The sequence below is a fragment of the Gracilinanus agilis genome, chromosome 2 (genome assembly GCF_016433145.1).
Source record: "Gracilinanus agilis isolate LMUSP501 chromosome 2, AgileGrace, whole genome shotgun sequence".
Lineage (NCBI taxonomy): Eukaryota > Metazoa > Chordata > Mammalia > Didelphimorphia > Didelphidae > Gracilinanus > Gracilinanus agilis.
Genome location: NC_058131.1, coordinates 85,689,726 through 85,711,274, shown reverse-complemented (window position 1 = coordinate 85,711,274; position 21,549 = coordinate 85,689,726). Strand labels below are relative to the sequence as shown.

At 36.1% G+C, this 21,549-nt stretch overlaps 1 protein-coding gene across 2 annotated transcripts in view; it reads left to right on the top strand.

The window, feature by feature from the left end:
- Nucleotides 1-21,549, top strand: part of THUMPD2 (THUMP domain containing 2) — a 55,526-nt gene that overhangs the window by 13,185 nt on the left and 20,792 nt on the right. For both annotated transcript variants that reach the window (XM_044660637.1, XM_044660636.1), the window contains exons 3-8: nucleotides 3,359-3,756; nucleotides 7,152-7,229; nucleotides 8,942-8,994; nucleotides 16,129-16,216; nucleotides 17,642-17,713; nucleotides 20,599-20,713. In XM_044660637.1, the coding sequence (XP_044516572.1) occupies nucleotides 3,359-3,756; nucleotides 7,152-7,229; nucleotides 8,942-8,994; nucleotides 16,129-16,216; nucleotides 17,642-17,713; nucleotides 20,599-20,713 (804 nt within the window). The remainder of the gene's footprint in view (nucleotides 1-3,358; nucleotides 3,757-7,151; nucleotides 7,230-8,941; nucleotides 8,995-16,128; nucleotides 16,217-17,641; nucleotides 17,714-20,598; nucleotides 20,714-21,549) is intronic.

Below are 21,549 nucleotides of genomic sequence, written 5' to 3'. Positions count from 1 at the left end.
TGTACCCTCTCCTAGCCAGACTCAGGGTCTGGAGGTTTTTTTCCAGGCAGTGGGTTAGCTGCCCCTGTCAGGTCTGTCTCTGCCACCTCCCCAAGTGCTGATATGCCTGCAGGATGAGCACCAGAACCCAGAGAGATCTCTGCCAGTCCCAGAACCCTCTCTTTCCACACTACCACACATCCATGTGCAAGTGCCCTTCTGTGAGGGGGCTGTGAGGCCACCTGTTTCTGTGCCCTGTTTCACTTCGTGGGCATGAACTCCTCCATGTTCTCTTTCTCTCGTCCTCCTCTTCCTCTCTACCCATTCCAGCACTGCTCCAAACCTGTCCACCAGAACACCCCAGCACCAGTTCCTGATAGCCCTGGGCCTCCATAATCAGCACCAAAAGAAGGAAATAACTCGGTTGTAGCCTCTCCACATAGTGATTTAGTTCCCCCCAAGATTGTTAACCTTAACACCAATTTATGGACAGCTCCATTTGCAAAGTTTATTTGTAAAGCAGCTGTTCGGAATTCCTAGCATATTTTCCCATAGAAACATCATTCTAAATGGTTAGATTTTCTGGCCTACTTAATCCATAATAATAGGCTACACTTATATGGCACTCTAAAATTCACCAAATCACTTTAGACATGATCTCATTGGCCCTTCCCAGCACCCTGCAAAATACTGAGAATATCTTGTCATCCCCATTTTATAGATTAGGAGAGAGACCCTGCGAGGCTGTCTTTTCCCTCTATTCCAGGACTTCTTACCCCTCATTGCCCCAACATTCCTTGTGCTCCAAAGCCCCATGCTAGAGGAGCCTTGAATCTGGCAGGAGGATTAGGGAGAAGGCCTAGGACTGTAAGGAGAATGAGACTGGCGTGCTACATTCCAGTTTCCCCAACAGTTTTTGTCAAATAGTGAGTTCTTGCCCCAAGAGCTGGGATCTTTGAGTTTATCAGAAACTAGGGTACTGTGCCCATTTGTTTCAGTATACAGCATACCTAATATATTCCACTGATCGACCACCCATTTATTCTCCAGGGCCAAATTTTTTTTTAATGTTATTGCTTTGTAATATAGCTTGAAGCCTGGAATTGCTAGGCTTCCTTACTTTACATTTTTTTTTTATTCCCTTGACTGTCTTGACCTTTTGTTCCTCCAGATAAATTTTGTTATTCTTTTCTTCTAGCTCTATGAAGTACAGCTCTATAAAGCCTTCTTATCTGCAGTTTCATTTTCAGTTGTCCTTAAATAACCCAAAACGCTGGAGGTTCACCTGCAAAATACATCCCTCTGCAAAACATGTAGGAAGTCCACCTGAGAAGGGCTGGAAATCCCCATGTGGCTGTCATCTGCCCCCTGCTGGGCTCTTCTGTTTCCACTTTCACTTTTTTTTTATTTTTTGTCATTGTCGTTAAGGTGTTGGAGGCCTTGGAACACCAACAGGTGTTTGTTTACTTATTACTTTAGTTTCAGCCATCTGCATCAGGTCTTGGAACATGTCCCCCATGGACACAGGGCCCTGTTATTCTTTGGCAGTAGTATGCGGGAAACTAGGCATGGGCCAGAGTCTCACACCATAAATCAATATAAGTTCAAAATGGCTGTGTGATTTAGACATAAAGAGTGATAACATCAGCAAATTAAGAGAGCACAGAAGAAATTACCTGTCGGATTTTTGGGTAGGGGATGAGTTCATGATTAAGAACTAGAGAGGGCCATGAGAGGTAAAATGGATAATTTTGATTATATAAAATTAGGGTTTTTTTGCACAAAAAAAAAAAAAAACCAATGCAGCCAAAATTAGAAAAAAAAAGCAGAATACTAGGGATGGAAGTTTTTCAGCAAGTTTCTCTGATAAAGATCTGAATTCTCAAATATGGAGAGTTATGAACCAAATTTATTTTTAAAAAGTAGGAACCATTTCCTAAGAGATAATTGGTTAAGGGATATGAATAAGCAATTTTCAGAGGAAAAAATAATAGCTATCAATGGTCATATGGAAAAATACACTTAAATCACTAATAATTAGAGAAATGCAAATTAAAACAATTCCGAGATACACCCATCAGATTGGCTTAAATGACAGAAAAAGAAAATTGCAAGGCTGGAGGGAATGTTGGATAGGTATATAAGAGCATTATTGCTAGAACTGTCAAGTAGGCCAACCATTTTGGAGAACAATTTGGAATTGTCCCCAAAGGGCTATAAAACTGTGCATTCCTTTTGAACCAGCAATACTCTACTTGTTCTGTACCCAAGGAGATTTTTAAAAGGATGGGGTGGGAGGAAGACCCATTTGTACAAAAATATTTAAAGCAGCTAGCTCTTTCTGTGTTGGCATAGAATTAGAAACTGAGTGGATACTCTGAATTGGAGAATAACAAAACAAGTTTTGATATATGAATGTGATGGAATAGGATGACGTCATAAAAAACAAGGAAGATTTGTATGAACTGATACAAAGTGAAGTAAGCTGAAGTAACAGAACAATCTATATTGTAATAGCAATATAGTAACAATAATCAACTATGAAAGACTTAGTAATTCTAATTAATACAACGGTCCTCCAAAACTTCTAAGGACTCCTGATATAAAATGCCATCTACTTCTAGGCAGAGTTCAGATGGATCATGGATGCAGACTGAAGTACATTTTTTTGCTTTCCTTGCTTTTATTGCTTTTTTAAAAAATGTGGATCATGACCATGCAGAAATATGTTTTACATGCCTATAGTTACTATAGTTCTTGCCTTACCAATGGATGAGGGAAGCAGTAAGTGGAAGGTAAGAATTTGGAACTGAAAATAAAAATAATTTTTGAAAGGATAAATTATCTTTCTGATATGTTACAGTACTTTCAGCATTTTAAAACTTCAAACATGGTCTCTAGATTTTTGTCTATACTTTTATAAAAGCCTTTGCTCTCTTTATTTAGCCCATTTTAAGTGAAAGATTCCTAGTGGAACCATAGCATTCCTGAATTCATTTATTATTCTTAAAATAGTAAGATGTAATCAACTTGTGCTGTGGAATCTAAATATTTGAGATTTCAAAAACTGTCGGTGCTTTTTATGTGATACAGAGCCTAATTCATTATGAACAAACTAATTTTAGAGAACCTGGTCAGTTAACCTAAGTCATATCCCAGAAGAAAATAGCACTCTAGATTCAGATAATAATATCTGCTGATATTGATCTTGTCCGGTGTCTTAATGGTAAAGCATGAATTACAGAGAAAAATAAGACCACACTAGCCATGTTAGTAGAATATCTGGCTTCATGAAGTAGATTTGTACCATATTTGTTAGTTATATTCCATCTTTTAAAGTATGAATGTGAGTTAAAATAAGATATTTGTATTTATTTAGGAAAAATATTTTATGAAATTCAGAGACTTGTAACTGAGGATCCCATGTGTTGGGTACATGCTATTTCAATTTGGAGAAGTCTTTTAGACCTGGAAGAAAAACTTCCACCCGAAGTGTCCAAACCCCACAAAAGGGCAGCTGGGGAAAATGAAAACACCATCACTAAGAAGTTGAAAATAGAACAAACACGAGTGATGCTAGGAGATATGGAATGCCAACTGGAAAAGCAAAAAAATGACAAGCCCCAGGAACATGAAGATCTGATGACTGAAAAAAAAAACTCTCAAGAAGAGTCTGAAAATGATGGGGAGAAAGAAGTTGAATGTCACCAGGGCCAATTCACTTTCAGAGTCTCTTGTCGCTGTAGTGGAACAATTGCAAAAACATTTACCACAGAGGTAGGTCTTCTTTTCTCCTCTGCAAAGAAAATTTCCTTTTTGAGGAAAAGACTAAATGAGATCTGAAGAAAAGGTTTTAACACATATACACATACATATGCATGCACCTATTTATAGATTATGTATTTGTTTCTGTTAAATTACTTGTAACTTTTCTCCCCATTGTTTAAGAGGAGGAAAAGTTATAAAATCCTAAATAGTTAAAATTTTTTCTGCCAAGGTCTAAATTACTTACTTTTAGCTCAAGGATATTCTTCTTAGAATCTGAGAATCTTGATTTTAAAAGTTCATCTTTGTATAGTTGAATTTAAAAAAAGCATTTATTGAGCATTTTCTATGTGCTAAATTCCATTGAGAGAGAGAGAGAGAAAGAGAGAGAAAAAGCTGAGCCAAGATTTGAGCAAAAACTGACTTTTTTGCAAGAGCTGCAGGTCAGAAAAGCCAGGGTCTACAAACATCTAGTTTGGTCTAAAGCCCCAAGTCTTGGGTCCTACAGTTTTACAATCATAGACAGTGATTCAATACTATTCTTACAGAATGCTCTAAACATGGATGATTCATAAGGCAAGATGTTCATAATAGGGTTCTGAACAGGGTTCCATGCCCTACTTTCCCTTTCTTGGATGTCTGTCTCGGTCATGAAATAGTGGGGTGGGGGCCTGGTTTACCCTCTGTCACCACCTCCAGAGTATGTGACAGGGTAGGGGGAAGTGTAACAGACACCTTCAGCATGGCAGAGGCTTTTAAAATTATTCCTCTTCCTATTATATCTTATTTTTAACATACCATATTATATGTATTTTTACCTACTCCTATGATTAATATATCCTATATACAAGTTATTCACATAACCAAGTCTAGCTCTTACTACAAATCACACAGTTAAAACTTATCAAACTATTTTAGTGGAAACTTTGTAAGTGATTAAAAGCTACTTAATTAAATTTCTTTTTCCAGTTCAGGTGATACAAATACAAAAGTGAAACTGTCCCTGCCCTCAAAGAGCTTATGTTCCAAAGGGAAGATAACAGAAATTACTGAAATATTTCATAGAGCGGTAAAGGTAGAGATTGATACACCTTCCCTTGGAGGAAGTATGGTTCCAGAACTGGAATATTGGGTGGGAGTGGGAGGAGGGCATAGGAAGGGCCTATGGTGGTAAGGAAATATGCAAGGATGGGGCCAGGTGGTCAAGGAAGGATGGCTGGAGCTGCACTGACCCAATAGAATGGGTTCCATGAAGCACTCAGCAGTCAGTCTAGCAGTCTCCTAGGCCCTAGAGCCCAAGTTCCAAAAATGAAAGAATTATCTTCCAAAACACTGTCCACTCCTTTTTTTGTGAGGCCAGTGAGGAAATAGCTGATGAAAGGTATTATAACTTCTGTATCCTTAGAGGCAAGACATGGATCTCTGATAGAAAGACACTATTTCATACTGTATTTAACAACTATTAATAGTATGAGCATCTCATAAATGAGTCAACTTTTCTAACCTGAAATACAAAGGAAATTTTCCCCTAAGGATGACTTCTGAGCTATAGAACTTTCTATTAATTCTTCTCCTTTAGCATGCTCCCCCCAAATCACCATTCTAATAATCCTCTTCCCTTCACAGTAAAATAGCCATTTTTAATTACTGTTAGCAATTTTATGCAAGAAAGTCATAAGAATCATTTATGCCACACATAGATCATTTATACAATGATTTTAATAGCAAGGTGGCATTGTGGATACAACACTGGGCTTAAAGACAAGCTGACCTAAATTCAGATCCTGCCTCAGATACTTCTTTGCTGTCTGATCCTAGGCAAGTCACTTAACCTCTCTCAAACCTCAGTTTCCTCTGTAGTAATATGAGGCTAATAATAGCACCTACCTTACAAGGTTGTTATGAGAATATAATATCACATGAAATCTTAAAGAAAAAATATGTATAATGAGATATCACATGAAAAGTACTTTATAAACCTTAAGATATGTATATATGTATTTATATATATATATATGTATTTACATAATATATAACAATTATTGTATTATTGCAATGACAGAGGAAAAACACCTCGTTTCTTCTTTTTTAACATTAACTTCCTTCTATTAATGTGATCTTTTGAAGGCCTTTTTGACAGTTTTGCCAGGTCTTATAATTAGAGTAGAGTGCTTGAAGCCATGTGGCCACTGATGCTGTGCTGTCTGGACCTCGAAGCTGAATGAGAGGCCAAGCATTCACTATTTCTTGCCTAACACTAGCACTACAGAGAAGACACAACCAACATCACCTTTCCATAGCTGGGGTTCTTACAAGACACAGTGGGAGAGTGGGCATAGTTTGGGATCTGGTAAGCAACTAGATGTATATCTATGACCACCAAATTGAACCATGGCATCACCAAGACAATTCATTATCGACATAAATCACTGGAACTGAATCAGGAATGTTACAATTCCCATCAATTTTTTAGACATCCAGAATTACCAAATTTGCCATATTATGATTTGGTCATTCATGTATTTAGAAACAAACTGTAAGTATAGAAAAGAGCATAGATTTAGAGCTGGAAAAACCCTTGGAGATCACCTAATTTAACTCTCGTTTTCCAGATGAAAAAATTATGAGCTTCGTTGTTTGCCCCAGGTCACCCAAATAGTATCAGAGCTAAAGATTTGAATTCAAGTTCTTTAACCTGAGTTAAATCAGCACTTATTCCACCATTCCATGGTGCCACCAACCTTTATTCTCCAGATAAATTCACAGTTCCTTTTTATATTCTTTAATGGAAAGAGGACAAGATTTGGAGTCAGAGGACCTGAATTAGAATTCAACTTCTACTACACTCTGTGCGATCTTGACTCCTCATGGAACTTTCAGGGCCTCTGTATCAAATGCAGGAGGTAGACTAGATAATCATCAAGTCCTTTATAGCTCAATAGCTTCAGATTTCTGATCTAGGAAAATGTTTCCTATATGTAAACTGTGCTGCTTTGTGGGAGCAGCTTTCTACCATGGCAAAAAGATGAAGCTATTGCATCAAAATTAGCAGATTTGTAAAAGTTTTTATTTCTGTGCTGGTTAAATGAATTATAGTTGTAGAGCATTATTCCCTTTTAAAATAATTTCTTATAAAAGTTGCTAATGAATTCATCAAATAATTAAGTTGTTAGATGAACAAAATTAATTTTGATTATGGCTTGCTAGATATAGCAGTTGCATGTGGGTGCCTGAGTATAATTTGTTTTAATGCAACTCCTGTTTCTGAAAGGAAAGTTTTGGTAATGATATATTTTCATCACACATTAAAACCTTTCTTACTCATCCCATTAGTTTTAGGCTGTTTCTTTAAGCTATTATCTTCATTCTTAGTAGTATCATCTTTTCTTTAACTGTTGCTTTTCCAGGAGGTGGGAAGAGTTATTGGAATTGCTCTTATAAAACAGTTTGGCTGGAAAGCAGATTTGAGAAACCCCAAATTAGAGGTAATAAATATTTTTATTTTCAATCTGACACTGTTGAATAATTTCATAATTTCATTTTTATATTTATTTTAAGATTTTTAAAAAAGAGAACAGCTATACAGAAGAGAATAGTTATATTCATTAGCAATAAAGAATATGAATAACTTTGGTGGTTTTCACTGTAAAAGTTTCCCAACAAGATGTGGACCTGATCTGTTTATTCATGGTTGGGGACTGGTATTGGAGCAAGAGAGATTCATTTATTTAAAGCACTCCATGCCCCCTGATATACATTAGGGAATGCTGTCTGTAAGAACAATCTTTTAGTATTACTCTGACAGTATCAAATAAAATGATCATAACTAACTGCAGATTCATGAATCCAAAAAGTTATTTATTTGACACACCTTAAACTGACACAGGCTTAAAATGGAATAATGCCTCACCCAATTAAAAACTTGTTCTTTGGACCAAACCAGAGCATCAGTTACTGGGTACTTGAAAAGGAAACCTGTTTGATGACATTTGGAAAGCAAGAATGTCAGAGATAAAGAGATGAGCAAATTATACACTTTAGCTCAGAAATAGAATCTAAACAGAGAATGATAAGAATAGAGCAAGGATAAAATGAAGCTGATGGATTGAAAAAAATGCTGTAACCATTGAGCTTCAAATAGATTGCTGCTTATCTAGCAGGTATGGAGGAACTTAAGAACGACCTACAGATTTAGCCAGAAACTGTGGCAGGCACTCAGGAGCCTTTAGCCCTTAGTCTTGTAGGACCTCTTAGTTAGGACTGTCCATCTGAGTTATGCAGAGGCCTACTGAGCCCCCAACACCCCACATTCCTTCATTTATTCATTCATCCATTCATTCAGCAAACATTTATTGAGACACTTATGTATGCATATAACTGCACATTTCACATATAATTTGCATAACCTGATCATATCGTTTCTCTATTAAATGGTTCTTCATTGCCTACCAGAGGAAACAGAAATTACTGATCCTGGCATTTAAGACTTTCTCTACATAATCTAATTTCAGCATTCTTTCCTGGCTATATCTTATACAATTCTCTGTTCCAGCTAAACAAAATCTCCTTTCCTTTTTCTCACCTTATTTTCTTCTGTCTCCCTGCTTTAACTCATGCTATTTCTCTCTTCCACCCCTCATCTGGAATGAATTTTATTTTCCTCCATTTGCTTTGTCCTTCCCATTAAAGCCCAACATAGTTGCTATCTCACCTACAAAACTTTCCCAGATCCAATTTACAGTGATATCTCCCTTCTGATTTCTCATTGCATTTGCCTAGACATCCACTTTGCACTTCCCTACACTACAGGGAAATGTAAGAGCTTTCTGTGTGTATCCCAGCCCCTTCAGGGTCAGATCTATACCATAACTGTCTTTGTGTTCCAAGTGCCTAGCAAGTAGCTAGCATTCAATAGGTGCCTGTTTAATGTTTGTTATATTGAATTGCTCCTGCCCATACTTATACATGAATTTCTTAACAGTATATACTTTTTAACCTATAAAATAGATTTGTAATTTAATTAAAACCTTCATTTAAGAAAAAAATAGTAAATGTTTCCATTGTACTGTATATCCTTAGACCTTCCTATTCAAATTTGGGTTCCTTTGGCACAGAACCAAAGCGTTCAAGTTGTAACCCCAAAGTCCTAGTAATGGAGTTTTGTTTCTCAATCTAATTTCTGTTTTTGCCCTTTCAGATATTTATACATCTAAATGACATTTATTCCGTGGTGGGGATTCCTGTTTTCAGGTAGATGCTTATATTTTGTGTTCCATGACTTTTTTCCTAAGTTCATGAAGGCTTTTAAAGTCAACAATTCCATGTGTTTTGTTTGTAGTAAGGAAAACTAATTTGACAATAGGTGGAACACAAAACTTGATTTTTATGTTTTGTATGAGCCTTTAAAATATTTTGGTAATGTATACTTTTGTTATCTTTTATTTTTTAGAGTATAAAAATTTAGATGTAACTCATACATCTAATACAATCCAATACAAAAAATGTAATTCATGACTGTTATCAATAAAAATTAATCTTGGAGGCTTATTACTAGATTTATAAGCATTTATTAGTAAAGAGAGATTAAGAGAGAAATAAGGTTTCCAGCCTCTAACTTAAGGAGAATCAGGTTCCAAATTCTAGCCTGGTGCAGTCCCTTCCACACAGCTGCTTACCAGAGATTGCAAGATGAGATAAGAGCTCAGAGAAAGAACCAGCCCAAAAAGCAGGAGTTAGTTTAAGGATTAAAATAGGAGCAAAGAACCTGACTTGGCTCCCATGCTGGCTTTTCAAACCTAAGCTCCTTCCCTGGATCCTTCCATTGACCAATGGCTTGCCCATCTTGCTTCCCTGCACCTCAGACATGTGACTCTGTGACTCCTCTATCCATCCACCCAGGTACATCTTTTTGGGGATTGAACTGGGATGGAAGACCCCCCCAACATATTTATTTCACACAGTTCCCCCCCCCACTCTTTGGGAGACCAGCATGTTGGTTCCCCACTCTTGGTTCTCCAGGAGATAAAAATGTCAGTCTCTCTATTGAATCATTCCACATATAGAATCTATATATTTAGGATTTTCTCACCAGGATGAATGAGAGAACTAAAGATATTTTACATTCCATAGAAGCAATTACTACAATTTGGGTAATTTAAAGTAAGTCGGGTGGGGGGTGGGGGGAATGATCAACATGGCACATTGACAAAGAGCCATTGGGGGCATTCCCCTTTTTGGCATAGGTGTTTACAAAATCAGGATAAATGGAGGACTGAACTCAACCTGAGTTCATTTCATTATATCCAAAGGTTAATTCCAAATCTCATAATATAGTGTTTGATTTCTGCAAGCATCTTTACAGCACTTTTTTCCAGAAGATCTGCTTTCCTGGTCCAGGATATTGATGATTATCTTTTCCTAAAATTGCTTTTAAAAGATCTTTGACTTTAGACTTTTAGGATAATTGTACAATCTGCCTCTCAGGAGGATATAAACTAACAGTAGAATTGACACAGGATGTATGGCTGAGCTATAAAGTAGGTTATTGATTTTTTTTAAAAAAAGCTTTAAATAATATATAAATCAATTCTCCCCAAAACAAGAGGAGAGATAAAATTAAAATTTAAAAAATATATTAAAATCATATATGAATATAAATGTAAGTATAAATTAAAATCCTAACAAGTCCTCGATTCACTATCAAGGTCCAATCAAGGTAGCACATATCCTACAAACATATAGGACAGGTACAGCACTATTGCAATTACCCACCATCAACCATGACCACAGAAAGTTGCCATACTAAAGAAGAAGGGAGAAAGGACAAAAGTCTGACAGAAAGGGGGCAGCTGGGTAGCTCAGTGGATTGAGAGTCAGGCCTAGAGACGGGAAGTCTAGGTTCAAATCTGGCCTCAGATACTTCCCGGCTGTGTGACCCTGGGCAACCCCACTGCCTACCCTTACCACTCTTCTAACTAGGAGCCAATACACAGAAGTTAAGGGTTTAAAATAAAAAAAAAAAAAAGTCTGACAAAAAGGAAAATGTGATTCACTTGTCTGATTTCTCCCTCAACCATAGGGATAGCAAGCCAGAGTTAAAGCCAAATAGAGTTATCTTTTAGATTCATATCTTAAAGGCAAAAAACAGGGAAGTCCAACCTCAGGACTCACTAAACAGCCACTTCCCCAAGTCTCCTGAGAGAGGTCCTCTGCCTTGGCATTGATGTTCACCACCCCCACCAGGCTTGTCGGTATCCTTGATTGTGAGCATGAGAAACTGAGTTGGGTTCTTTGCCCTCATTTTTCTCCCTGAGCTGACTCTTTTTCTGGACTGGTTCCTTCTTTGAGTACTCATCTCATCTTAAAATCTCTGGTAAGCAGCAGCATGAAGGGGACCACACTGGGCTGGAATCTGGTACCTGACCCTACTTAAGTTAGAAAGGTTGGAAAATTTATTTCTCTCAATCTCTCTTTACTAATAAATGCTTATAAATCTAGTAATGAGCCTCCAGGATTAATTTTTATTTTATAACTTGACATTGACAAATTATACCTAGTGTCTTAAATATTTTAAATTATTCATTAATTTAAAAAATTATGTCAGGCTAGGTAAGAAATATATATATATATATATGTATAAATGTTTACTTATGGAAATAGTAAGCATTTATTAAAATTGAACATACAGTGCAATTATCTGAGGCCTTAGTGCTCATTGCCAAATCTGATGCACTGTAATTCTTTGCAATGGAGAAAATTTTTCCAACTCTTTAGAAGAATCTAAAGATAATGTTTCTCTAGTCACACAGAATACTGTCATATTTCTGCAAATGTAAATAAGGATGATAATTCCTACTATGGTTTTCTGGAAAATTCTTCAAGATATTTATATTGTGTCTTACCTGGCATCACCATCGTAAGAAAGTATGGGATAGAGAAAAGTAATAATGTCCTAGTTCTGAGTGTGAAGAGGCTGGCAGCTGCAGAAACAAAGGCTTTCTTCAAGAGAGCAAAACCATTCTATTGTTGGACAGTTGTAAAATTCACCCAGAGAAAGTAGTCAGTATAGAAAAATATTTTTGCCATCTCTCTGCCTCACACTGTTACTCACTGATTCAAATTTGGATTAAAATGGCATCCCGACTATGAGATTGTTATGTAAATAATTTAGTGAAAACTTGGATCTCACAGGCACCATACAGAACCATCTCATAACATCAAACTTGCATTTAAAAAAGTTCTTTCTTCCTACACGCAGCTATGTGCCTTGCCTACCAAAAAAGTGAATGCAATCTTCAGCTATATAAATAGAAACATAATGTTCAGAACCAGAAAGGTGGGCATCTACATGTACTTGCTAGATATCACCTGGAGCACTGGATTCAATATGGGGCATTACTTTTTAGGATGATAAAACAGGTATGGGTTATATCCAGAGAAGTATGACCAGAATAACAAGGAAATTCCTAATCTTTGTCATATGAAGACCTGAGGAGAAAAGAAAACTTGGAAGAAAATTAGGGTTCTTTTCAACATATTTTAGGACTGTCATGTGAGTGGAAGAATTACATTTATTTTATATAGCACTGGTGGGAGAAATAATACCAGTAGATTGACGTTCCCAGGAGGCCAAGTTCAACTTAGTCAATAGAAAAGTTTCCCAAAATTAGAACCATTTAAAAATTGAATAGAGTATTTCATTAGGTACTTTTAGTCAAACAGGGTCAAATAAAAGCTAAATGATCTTTTGCTGGATATGTTATAGAGGGGGGTTGTGTATCAAACTAAATGAGGGGGTTTGTGTATCAAACAAAATAAATTATATAGCTGAAGATTGCATTCACTTTTTTCTAAGGTCTCTGAGGTCTCTTCTGTCCCCAGGTTCTTTGATTCTTCTCATTAATCAAATTATCAAACTCATATTTCATGTTTGACCTTAGTTTATGGAGCTCATCCATTTTTACTATTGCTCTCTAAATCTTTGTTTCTCTTCACAAAGATTTGTTTCATTCAAATGCCCTCATCTGATCAGAAAAACTTACCTGTGTAGTAGATCTCAGGTTAGAATCAAGTTTGAGACCTCTGATTTAATTCAATCCCCTTCCTGGTAGATGAATTCTATCCATAGTATCTACAACAAATGGTCACACAGATCTCCCTGATAGTTTTAAGTTTAATGTAGTTATATTGCTTTGTTAGTCTTGACTAGGCCACATGTTTTCTCCCAAAATAAATTTATAGGAAACCTGAGAACAACTTATAGTTATACTCTTAATTGTGTTCTTGTCTACCCTCCTATCTCTGGTTACCTGTTCTAAAGGGAAACATCATGTGTAGAATTATTTTAATTCAAATCAGCAAATATATATTGAGCAACTACCATATGCAATCCACACAGACTCTATGTACATTTGTTACATAAAAATAATTTTAAAAATTGTTTAGTTCTTACCCTCAATGAACTTACAATTTTAATTGGAATTGAATTTAGTTGATTCAACCTATCTTTTAAAAAAATGTTTCTCAATTCAATGTGGGTATTTGAATTTAGCAATATCTATTTGCTGCCAACAGAGATAGTAGGACCCCTTCCTTTGGACCTAGTGTCAGTTTATGTGTGCAGCTTTTGTGCCTCTCATCAATTTTTTATTTTTCTTAGTAAATATATGCTTTTGATTCACCAATGTTGTATGACACTGTTATATATTGTTATTCTTCATTCATTTCAGTCATGTCCAAATCTTTGTGACCCCATATAGGGTTTTCTTGCAAAGATACTGTAGTAGTTTGCCACTTCTATCTCCAGCTCTTTTTACAGGTGAGGAAAATGAGGCAGACAGAGTAAAGTGACTTACCCAAGGTCTCACAAGTGTCTGAGGCCATATTTGCACTCAGAAAGATGAATCATCATGACTTCAGACTTAACACTCTCTCTCTTGTGTCACCTAGCTATCCCACTGTTTTATATATATATATATATATATATATATTTTTTTTTTTCCTCTAAAGTATCTCATTTTGAGGAATAGAGTCCATGTTCAGTTATGGTGTGTATTTAAATCATTGAAGCATATCATCAACATCAATCTTGTAATAATTCATTTAAAAGAGGAAGGACTTAGCAATAATTTGTTAAAACATGCTATTCTCAGTGGTAACCAATTCCTTTTATAATTCATTTACAAACTTGTTCTACAACTTTGCCATGAATAGATATCAAATGTATTGGGCTATAGGTTATGGAATCCAATTTCTTCCCCTTCCTGAATCCTAAACATTAAGGAAAGTTTGGACCAAATTTGTCCTGTTGTCTATATTTATACAGTTGTCATTTTTCTTCTAATAAATGAAGAATTAATGGACATTGCCATAAACTCTCCCCAAAACAATCTTGTACAAATTGCTAAAATAATAAAGTTATCCCTTCACATCAAATCAACAAGCTTATTGCAAGTAACATAGAAGATTGAACTAAAACTGAGAAGCAGGTACTGTTGGCCATTCATGTTGGTGATGAAAAATATCTGTATCTATCTATATGTATGTATGTATAATATATGTACATATATAATGTCAGATTTTGAATGCTGATATCCCATCAGACATTGATAACAGTGAGAACAGGAGGGAAAAATGATGAATTTTCTGGTCAATGAGAAAGTCATTTGGGAGATTTCTATATGGCCATAGATTCATGAATTTATTTTACAAAAATTCATGTTATATTGTGAAGCCTGCAGCTCCATAGCCTTCATTTCACTAAGTGAAAAATGTAAATAAGTTGATGAACCTAGAACTTTTTTAAGAAAACAAGTTTCAAAGCAGTTCAAGAGTTTGGTGCTCGTTCAGCAGGATTCCTCAGTTCATCTGTGGGACAGTGTCTGTCATATGTTTATAATTATTATACTGAATTTTCCAGAAAAGTCAGTCAAAAAGGTACAATATGTCCTACATAGGAAGACAAAGTATAATTCTAGAAGGATTTCCTCCCCAAAAATGAAAAATTTTAAAATAAGAGTTTATTAAAAGAAATAATAATAATAATGTCTTACATTTGTGCAGGGCTTTAGAAGGATATACAATACCACATTCAGTATCATATCTAGTAGACATTATTTCTTTATTACTCTCTTTGTAAAGTATTTTGTTCCTAGGTGGCACAGTAGATAGAGGACTAGTCTTAGCACTGGGAAGACCTGAGTATAAATTCAGCCTCTGACTTCATTTGAGAAAAGAAAAAAAAAAAAAAAAAAAGCTAACATTTATATAGCACAGTGATGGCAAACCTTTTAAAGACCGAGTGCCCAAACTGCACCCTCATGTCACCTGTGAGCAGTCCCCTTACCCCAGATGGGAGGGAGGAAGCACTCCCATTGGGCTGCTGGGCAGGGAGTGGGTGATGGGAGAAATGTTCTCAGGTACATGTGGAGAGGGGAAGGGAGCAACTCCCTCCAGGATGCATGCCATAGGTTCACTGACATGAATATAGCATCTACTATATGCCAGGCACCATGGCTAAGCATTTTATACTCTAGAATTCATTATTAAAGAAATAACTAATGAAAATCTAGAAAAGGAAATAGTGACTAAAGAGATCCAGAGTGGCTTTGTTAAGAATAAGTTAATTAAGAGACTAGTTTTTTGTTTTTGTTTTTGTTTTTTTATGAAACACTGACTATGTACCAGGCACTGGCCAAGCCCACAAGATACTAAAATAAAAATGAAACCATCACTGCCCTCAAGAAGCTTATATTCAGGGGCAGCTGGGTGGCTCAGTGGATTGAGAGCCAGGTCTAGAGACGGGAAGTCATCATAGGTTCAAGTCTGACCTCAGACACTTCCCAGCTGTGTGGCCCTGGGCAAGTCATTTAACTCCCATTGCCTAGCCCTTACCACTCTTCTGCCTTGGAGCCAATACACAGTATTGACTCCAAAATGCAAGGTAAGAGTTCTTAAAAAAAAAAAAAAAAAAAAAAAAAAAAAAAAAAAAAAAGAAGAAGAAGAAGCTTACTTTCTGTCAGTGGAACAATAGAAACATATAGAAATATATCATTCTCAAGAAATATATGAATTCTCAAGCTTCTATATCTAATAAGTGGCTGGAATAAGACACAAGGTCTACTGACTCTTAGTTTAGTATTTTTCCTCTATTCCATACTACCTACTTAATTAATTTCAGTTGCCTAGAAAAATTCACTTACCTAAAATGCCTTGAGATCTATTTTGCCAGTTAATAAATATGTTTTTATTACAAAGTTAAAAACAATATACTATCTTGAACATTTTATTGCATGAATGTGAGTGTATGAGAATATATCACTTTTTCATTAATGTGTATTAATTCAGAATCCAGTCTTATTGACCCCATGACTAAATTCTTTGTAGGCTTCCTTTGGCAAGCAGAGCTTACATCAAGGTGGCAGGACTTCGTGCTACTATCGCTTGGACAATGGCATCTCTTGCTGAAATCAATGTAAGGAAAATTTTTCATTCTTGTAAATGGAAATGTATTTTAGTTTTTATTTGAAAATTAACATTTTCAAAGGTAGGCAGAAGAAATACAACATAATACTGAATGGGGAAATAAAATTTTCCACACTAGTTATCATCTCTGTCTCCTGAGTAATAGCTATCTAGTTTGTAGAGTTTAACGAACTCACTTAAAATATTCATTCCTGTGACAAGCAAGAATAAAGACAATTTCATAATTTCCCATGTCATCTAGTATGTCTCAAAATCATTACTATTTAGTATCTAAAATTACATACTCTCGTCTCTTCATTTACTTTCCTAGTATAAAAAAATAAATCCTCCTTTATACCAACCAGCCCTAGATCATTTCCTTCCCTATCCTACCCTTCCCTCCATCCCCTCTATTCCTCATGCCACCTAACACCACTGGAAGAAGCTATTCTATGTTGTCAAATGAATCCACTACAAATTTGCTACTTAATCCCATCAGGACCTTTATTGCTACATGGTAATACTTTTATGCTTCCCTGATTAACTGTATATTTCATTGTCCAAAATATGTTTCAAGCCATCCCTTCTCAAGCCACCTATCCTGTTCTCTCTCCCTTCCCTCTTGGCAAAGACCCTTGGTTTATATTTGACTAAGAAAATGAGGGCAATGCATTGAAAAGCTCTCCTTTTCTTCCAATGCAATGCCTCAGATTCCTGCATCATTCCCCATTCCCTCTTCCTTTTCTCTTTGCCTGACGGAAAAGTTGCCTTTCTCATCTCCAAGACCAGCTCTCAATCCTGTTCCATCCCACTTTGTCACCCATCTTCAATTTCTTTCCCCATCCACCGGCCCTTTAACCATAGACCTTGACTTCGCCACCAGCTTTGTGCTGGTGCCCCAGGGATTTCTTCCCTTTTACAGCTAAAATCCTGGAGAATCTTGTCCGTGCTTGTTACCCCCTTTTCCTCATGGCCCCATTTCTCTCTCTTGCTCTCTGTTCAATTTTCAAACCCTCATCGAGGGCTCCTTCCTCAGTCTTCTCTCTCCTCAATCTCCCGCTCTGCTCATTCAGAATCCTGCTTCCTCCCAATGCTTCTCCTGTCTGCCTGCTTGCAGTACCTATCCAGGCCTTTATGCAAGGCTTGGTATAGAGTTCCAAAGACTTCTCTCGCTGCGTTCTTTCTCAACTCTTTTTGAAATGCCCTCCCTCCTCCCTTCCACTGTTAGAATACCTAAAGCCTTCAAAGATCAGTTGAAAAGCCCCTTTACCTCCCTGAAGCCTTTCCTGATCCCTCATTATTAGTGCTTTTCCCCAAAAGGTACTAATTTGGAATATGTGTGTTTTGTATTAGTCTGTCAACTGCCATGAGAAACATAAATATGGGTATTTCTCCACTATGGCCGTCACTCACAAATCATTTTTTCTTTCTGTAGGTTGGTGCAGTGGTTTTGGATCCAATGTGCGGACTTGGAACAATCCTGTTGGAAGCTGCCAAGGAATGGCCTGTCAGTTCAGGTTTTTTTTTTTACCTTTTTAAAATATATTTTTATTTGTTTTCATAAATTTCCCAATTAAATATAAAAAAATTTAGTCATTAAAAAAATTCAAATTCCAAATTCTCTCCTCTCTCCCTCCTTGGGAAGGCAAGAAATTTGTTAGCAAATATACAGGTGAAGTCATGCAAAACATTTCCATATTATCCATGCTGCAGAAGAAAACATAGTAAAAAAAAAAGAAAATATAGTCAAAAAATAAAACAAGAAAAAAATGAAAAAAGTATGTTTCAGTTTGCATTGTGTTCAGCATTTTTCATCATGGGTCCTTTAGAGTTATCTTGGATCATTGCCTTGAGTCGAGTAACTTAAGTCTTTAATAGTTATCATCATTATAATATTGCTGTTACTGTGTACAATGTTCTCCTGGTTCTGCTCACTTCACTTTTGCATTACCAGAATTAACAAACTTCATTTGGAAAAATGAAAAGTCAAAAATATCAAAGGAATTAATGGAAAAATGTAAAGGAAGGATGTTTAGCAAATTCTGAACTATATTATAAAGTAGGAATAACCAAAACTATCTGGTTCTGGCTAAGAAATAGAAAAATAAACCTGTAGATTCTAAAGCTAAGTGGACTTTGACTATAACTAGAGCTGCGTGGGCCACTAAAATGTTTAGTGATTTGCCCTGGGTGACACAGATAGGGTATGGCAGAGGCAGAACTTGAATCCAGGTCTGACTAACTGAGACAACCCTCTATCCATTATACTAGGTTGCCTTTTTCCAAGGAGGATATTTACTTGAATAAGACTCTACATAAGAAATCCTTAGTTATTTATAAATAAATCATTCTTTTTTTTTTAAATTGTATTTAATTAAATTAAAATAGAGGGATTTTTTAGATTTAGATTTAGAGGTCTTCAGAGGAAGCTCTCAACAAAGAATTTCACTGGTTTACCCAAGGTGATACAAGTATTAAAGAATGCAAGAAGGGGCAGCTAAGTAGCATAGTATTTAGAGTACCAGGCCTGGAGTTAGAAGGACCTGGGTTCATATTAGGCCTCAGTGTGATCCTGGGCAAGTCACTTCATCCTGATTGCCCCCTGCCTCTCTTTTGTTGTAGAATCAATGCAAAGACAGAACATAAAGGTTCAAAATAAAAAATTCAAGAACTGAACCCAGGTCTACTCACACCAAATCCATTGTTCTTTGCTTTAGCATATTGTCATTCCTAAGATGCCTCCCCTTCCATGCCATGGAAATACAGACAAAATTTACTATTATCTGTAAATAAATAAATAAACGATTAAATAAATTTCCTATAGAAAGCTAATTACATGCCATATTATTATAAGCGTATGTCTATGTTGCTTCATAATTCTTATTTTATATGTGTATATTTTATCTCTTTAATTCAATTATAAGTGTCTTGGGCAGGTAATGTATTTACTTTTCTAGTGTCTTTCATGGGAGCTATTATGGTGTTGAGTTCTTATGGAAGCAAGACATAAATATAATATGTTCCAAAACCAATAAATGATTGCATTATGTTTTTCTTTTACCATTTGAGAAGAATGTACAAATATTTCAAAAATCCATTTCCACAAACCTTTGTGAAGGGCTTTTTATGTGAAAAGTACCCTTCGAGGTAGCAGAGATAGAGAGATTCCTTCCCTTGAGGAGATGATAATATTATAGGATGAGATGCTTCCATAAGGAACGGTAGCATGAATGGAATTGTCCTCACACATGACAGTACTTGAAGATAACTGTCCTGTTGGTCATTCAACAAGCAGTTTGAAGTGCCCAGAATCGTGCTGGGCCCTGGAGCCATTGGGACAAAGCAAAGGAACAGACCCTGCCAGAAGCTACCGTACATTCTCCGAGGGGATGTATAAATGCATGCTGCGGTGCCAAACTGAGAGTCGGAGGATTCAAAATTAGGCCCAAAAAGGACTTTAGGGTCCATCTAGTTTAGACCGGGAGTTCTTGATTTCTTTGGGCCTCAGACCCTTTGGCAACCGTCTGTTGAAGCCTTTGGACCACTCCTTCTCAGAAAGATGTTTTTAGATACTTCAAATTTAGGGGATTACAAAGGAACCCAATTACATCAAAAGAGATATTAATTTTTAAAAAACCAAAAGTGTAGTTCGTGGATCCCAGGAAGCAACTAAAGCCCAAGAGAGGGCTAGATTGGGGCCACTAACCCCTATAGAGAGATCTCAGTAGCTGCCTGTTGACTCTCAAAGCCACATTAGCATTATTGAGGGCATGTGGGTGGTGCAGTAGATAGTGCCAGACCTGAAAGAAGGAAGACCTGGGTTCAAATTTAGCTTCAGACAGGGGCTGCATCACTGAGCAAGTCATTTCACCCAGTTTGCCTCAGGTTTCTTCATCTGTAAAATGAGCTGGACAAGGAAATGCCAACCACCCCAAGTATCTTTACCAAAAGAACTCCTAGAAGTCATGAAGAGACAGTCATGACTGAAATGACTGAACAGCAAAATATTGCCAATGTCCCATTGTATTTTTCTTATTCTGTTAAGTATTTTTCAATTACATTTTCATCTGGCTTGGTCCTCTCACTTTTTTGTTTGTTTGATACCTAATCTATCTATTAAAAAAGGAAAGAAGGTTGTTATGACTTGATTTGTTCTTGAAGATACCATGATCCTCTTTGTGACTGTGGCTTCCTTTTCTAGATATCTCACTTGACCAATGAAGATTTAATAATGTATCAAAAAAAAAGCAACTTAAATACATCAAATGAATTTTTCTTTGCATTAATATCAGTTTTTTAAACATCCAAAAATTTGCCTAAACATGTTTTCCTCTTTCATCATTTAAAAAAAATGATTTTACTTATTCTTCAAGAGTCTGTTTTCCTTTGCAGAATGCATATTATTTGGGGGCTGATGTAAGTGACTCACAGTTATCAGGTGCATACGACAATCTGAAATCTGCTGGTCTTGTGGATAAAATAGAATTACTTAAGTTCTCTGTGACAGGTAAGCTATTAAAAATACAAATGTAATCAAAATTTTTATATAGCTTAGTGCATATTTAGTAGCAGAACGTTGTAAAATGAAACTGACTTTCTACATATAATTAGAAAAGCATGTTTCTTAAGGAATCAAAAGGATTACATTAGTGTAATTTATATTTAGTTCTCAATATTGAGTGTAGTTATTAAAAGAAAAGAGATTATAATATTCATCAGATGATTTATTCTTGGGAAGTAGCATTCATATAAATAATCAGCAACTTTTCCCACACCTTTGTCCAAAGAGCAAATGAAGAATCTTTAGATAGGTTCAACCCTTTTTAAAATACATTTATTGCATTTGATATTTTTCGTATAATCATATATCACTTAGAACAGATATTAAAAGATGAACAAAAGGCCAATAACTCATTGAATTTCTTTCAATAACTTTAAGGAGTTTCTAGCTCTGTGGTAAAAAAATATTACCAAACCAGTTGCATATTCAGGCATATAAGTAAAAAAGTACTTGACAGTCACAAAACTAGAAATGAGGTTTCTTAGAATCTTTTTTTTTAAACATTTATTAATATTCATTTTTAACCTGGTTACATGATTCATGCTCCTCCTTTCCCCTTCACCCCCCCACACTCCCCCCACCCATGGCCGACGCACATTTCCACTAGTTTTGTCATGTGTCCTTGATCAAGACCTATTTCCAAATTGTTGGTAGTTGCATTGGTGTGGTAGTTTCGGGTCCACACCCTCAATCATGTCCACCTCGACCCATGTGTTCAAGCAGTTGCTTTTCTTATATGTTTCCTCTCCTGCAGTTCTTCCTCTGAATGTAGGTAGCATCTT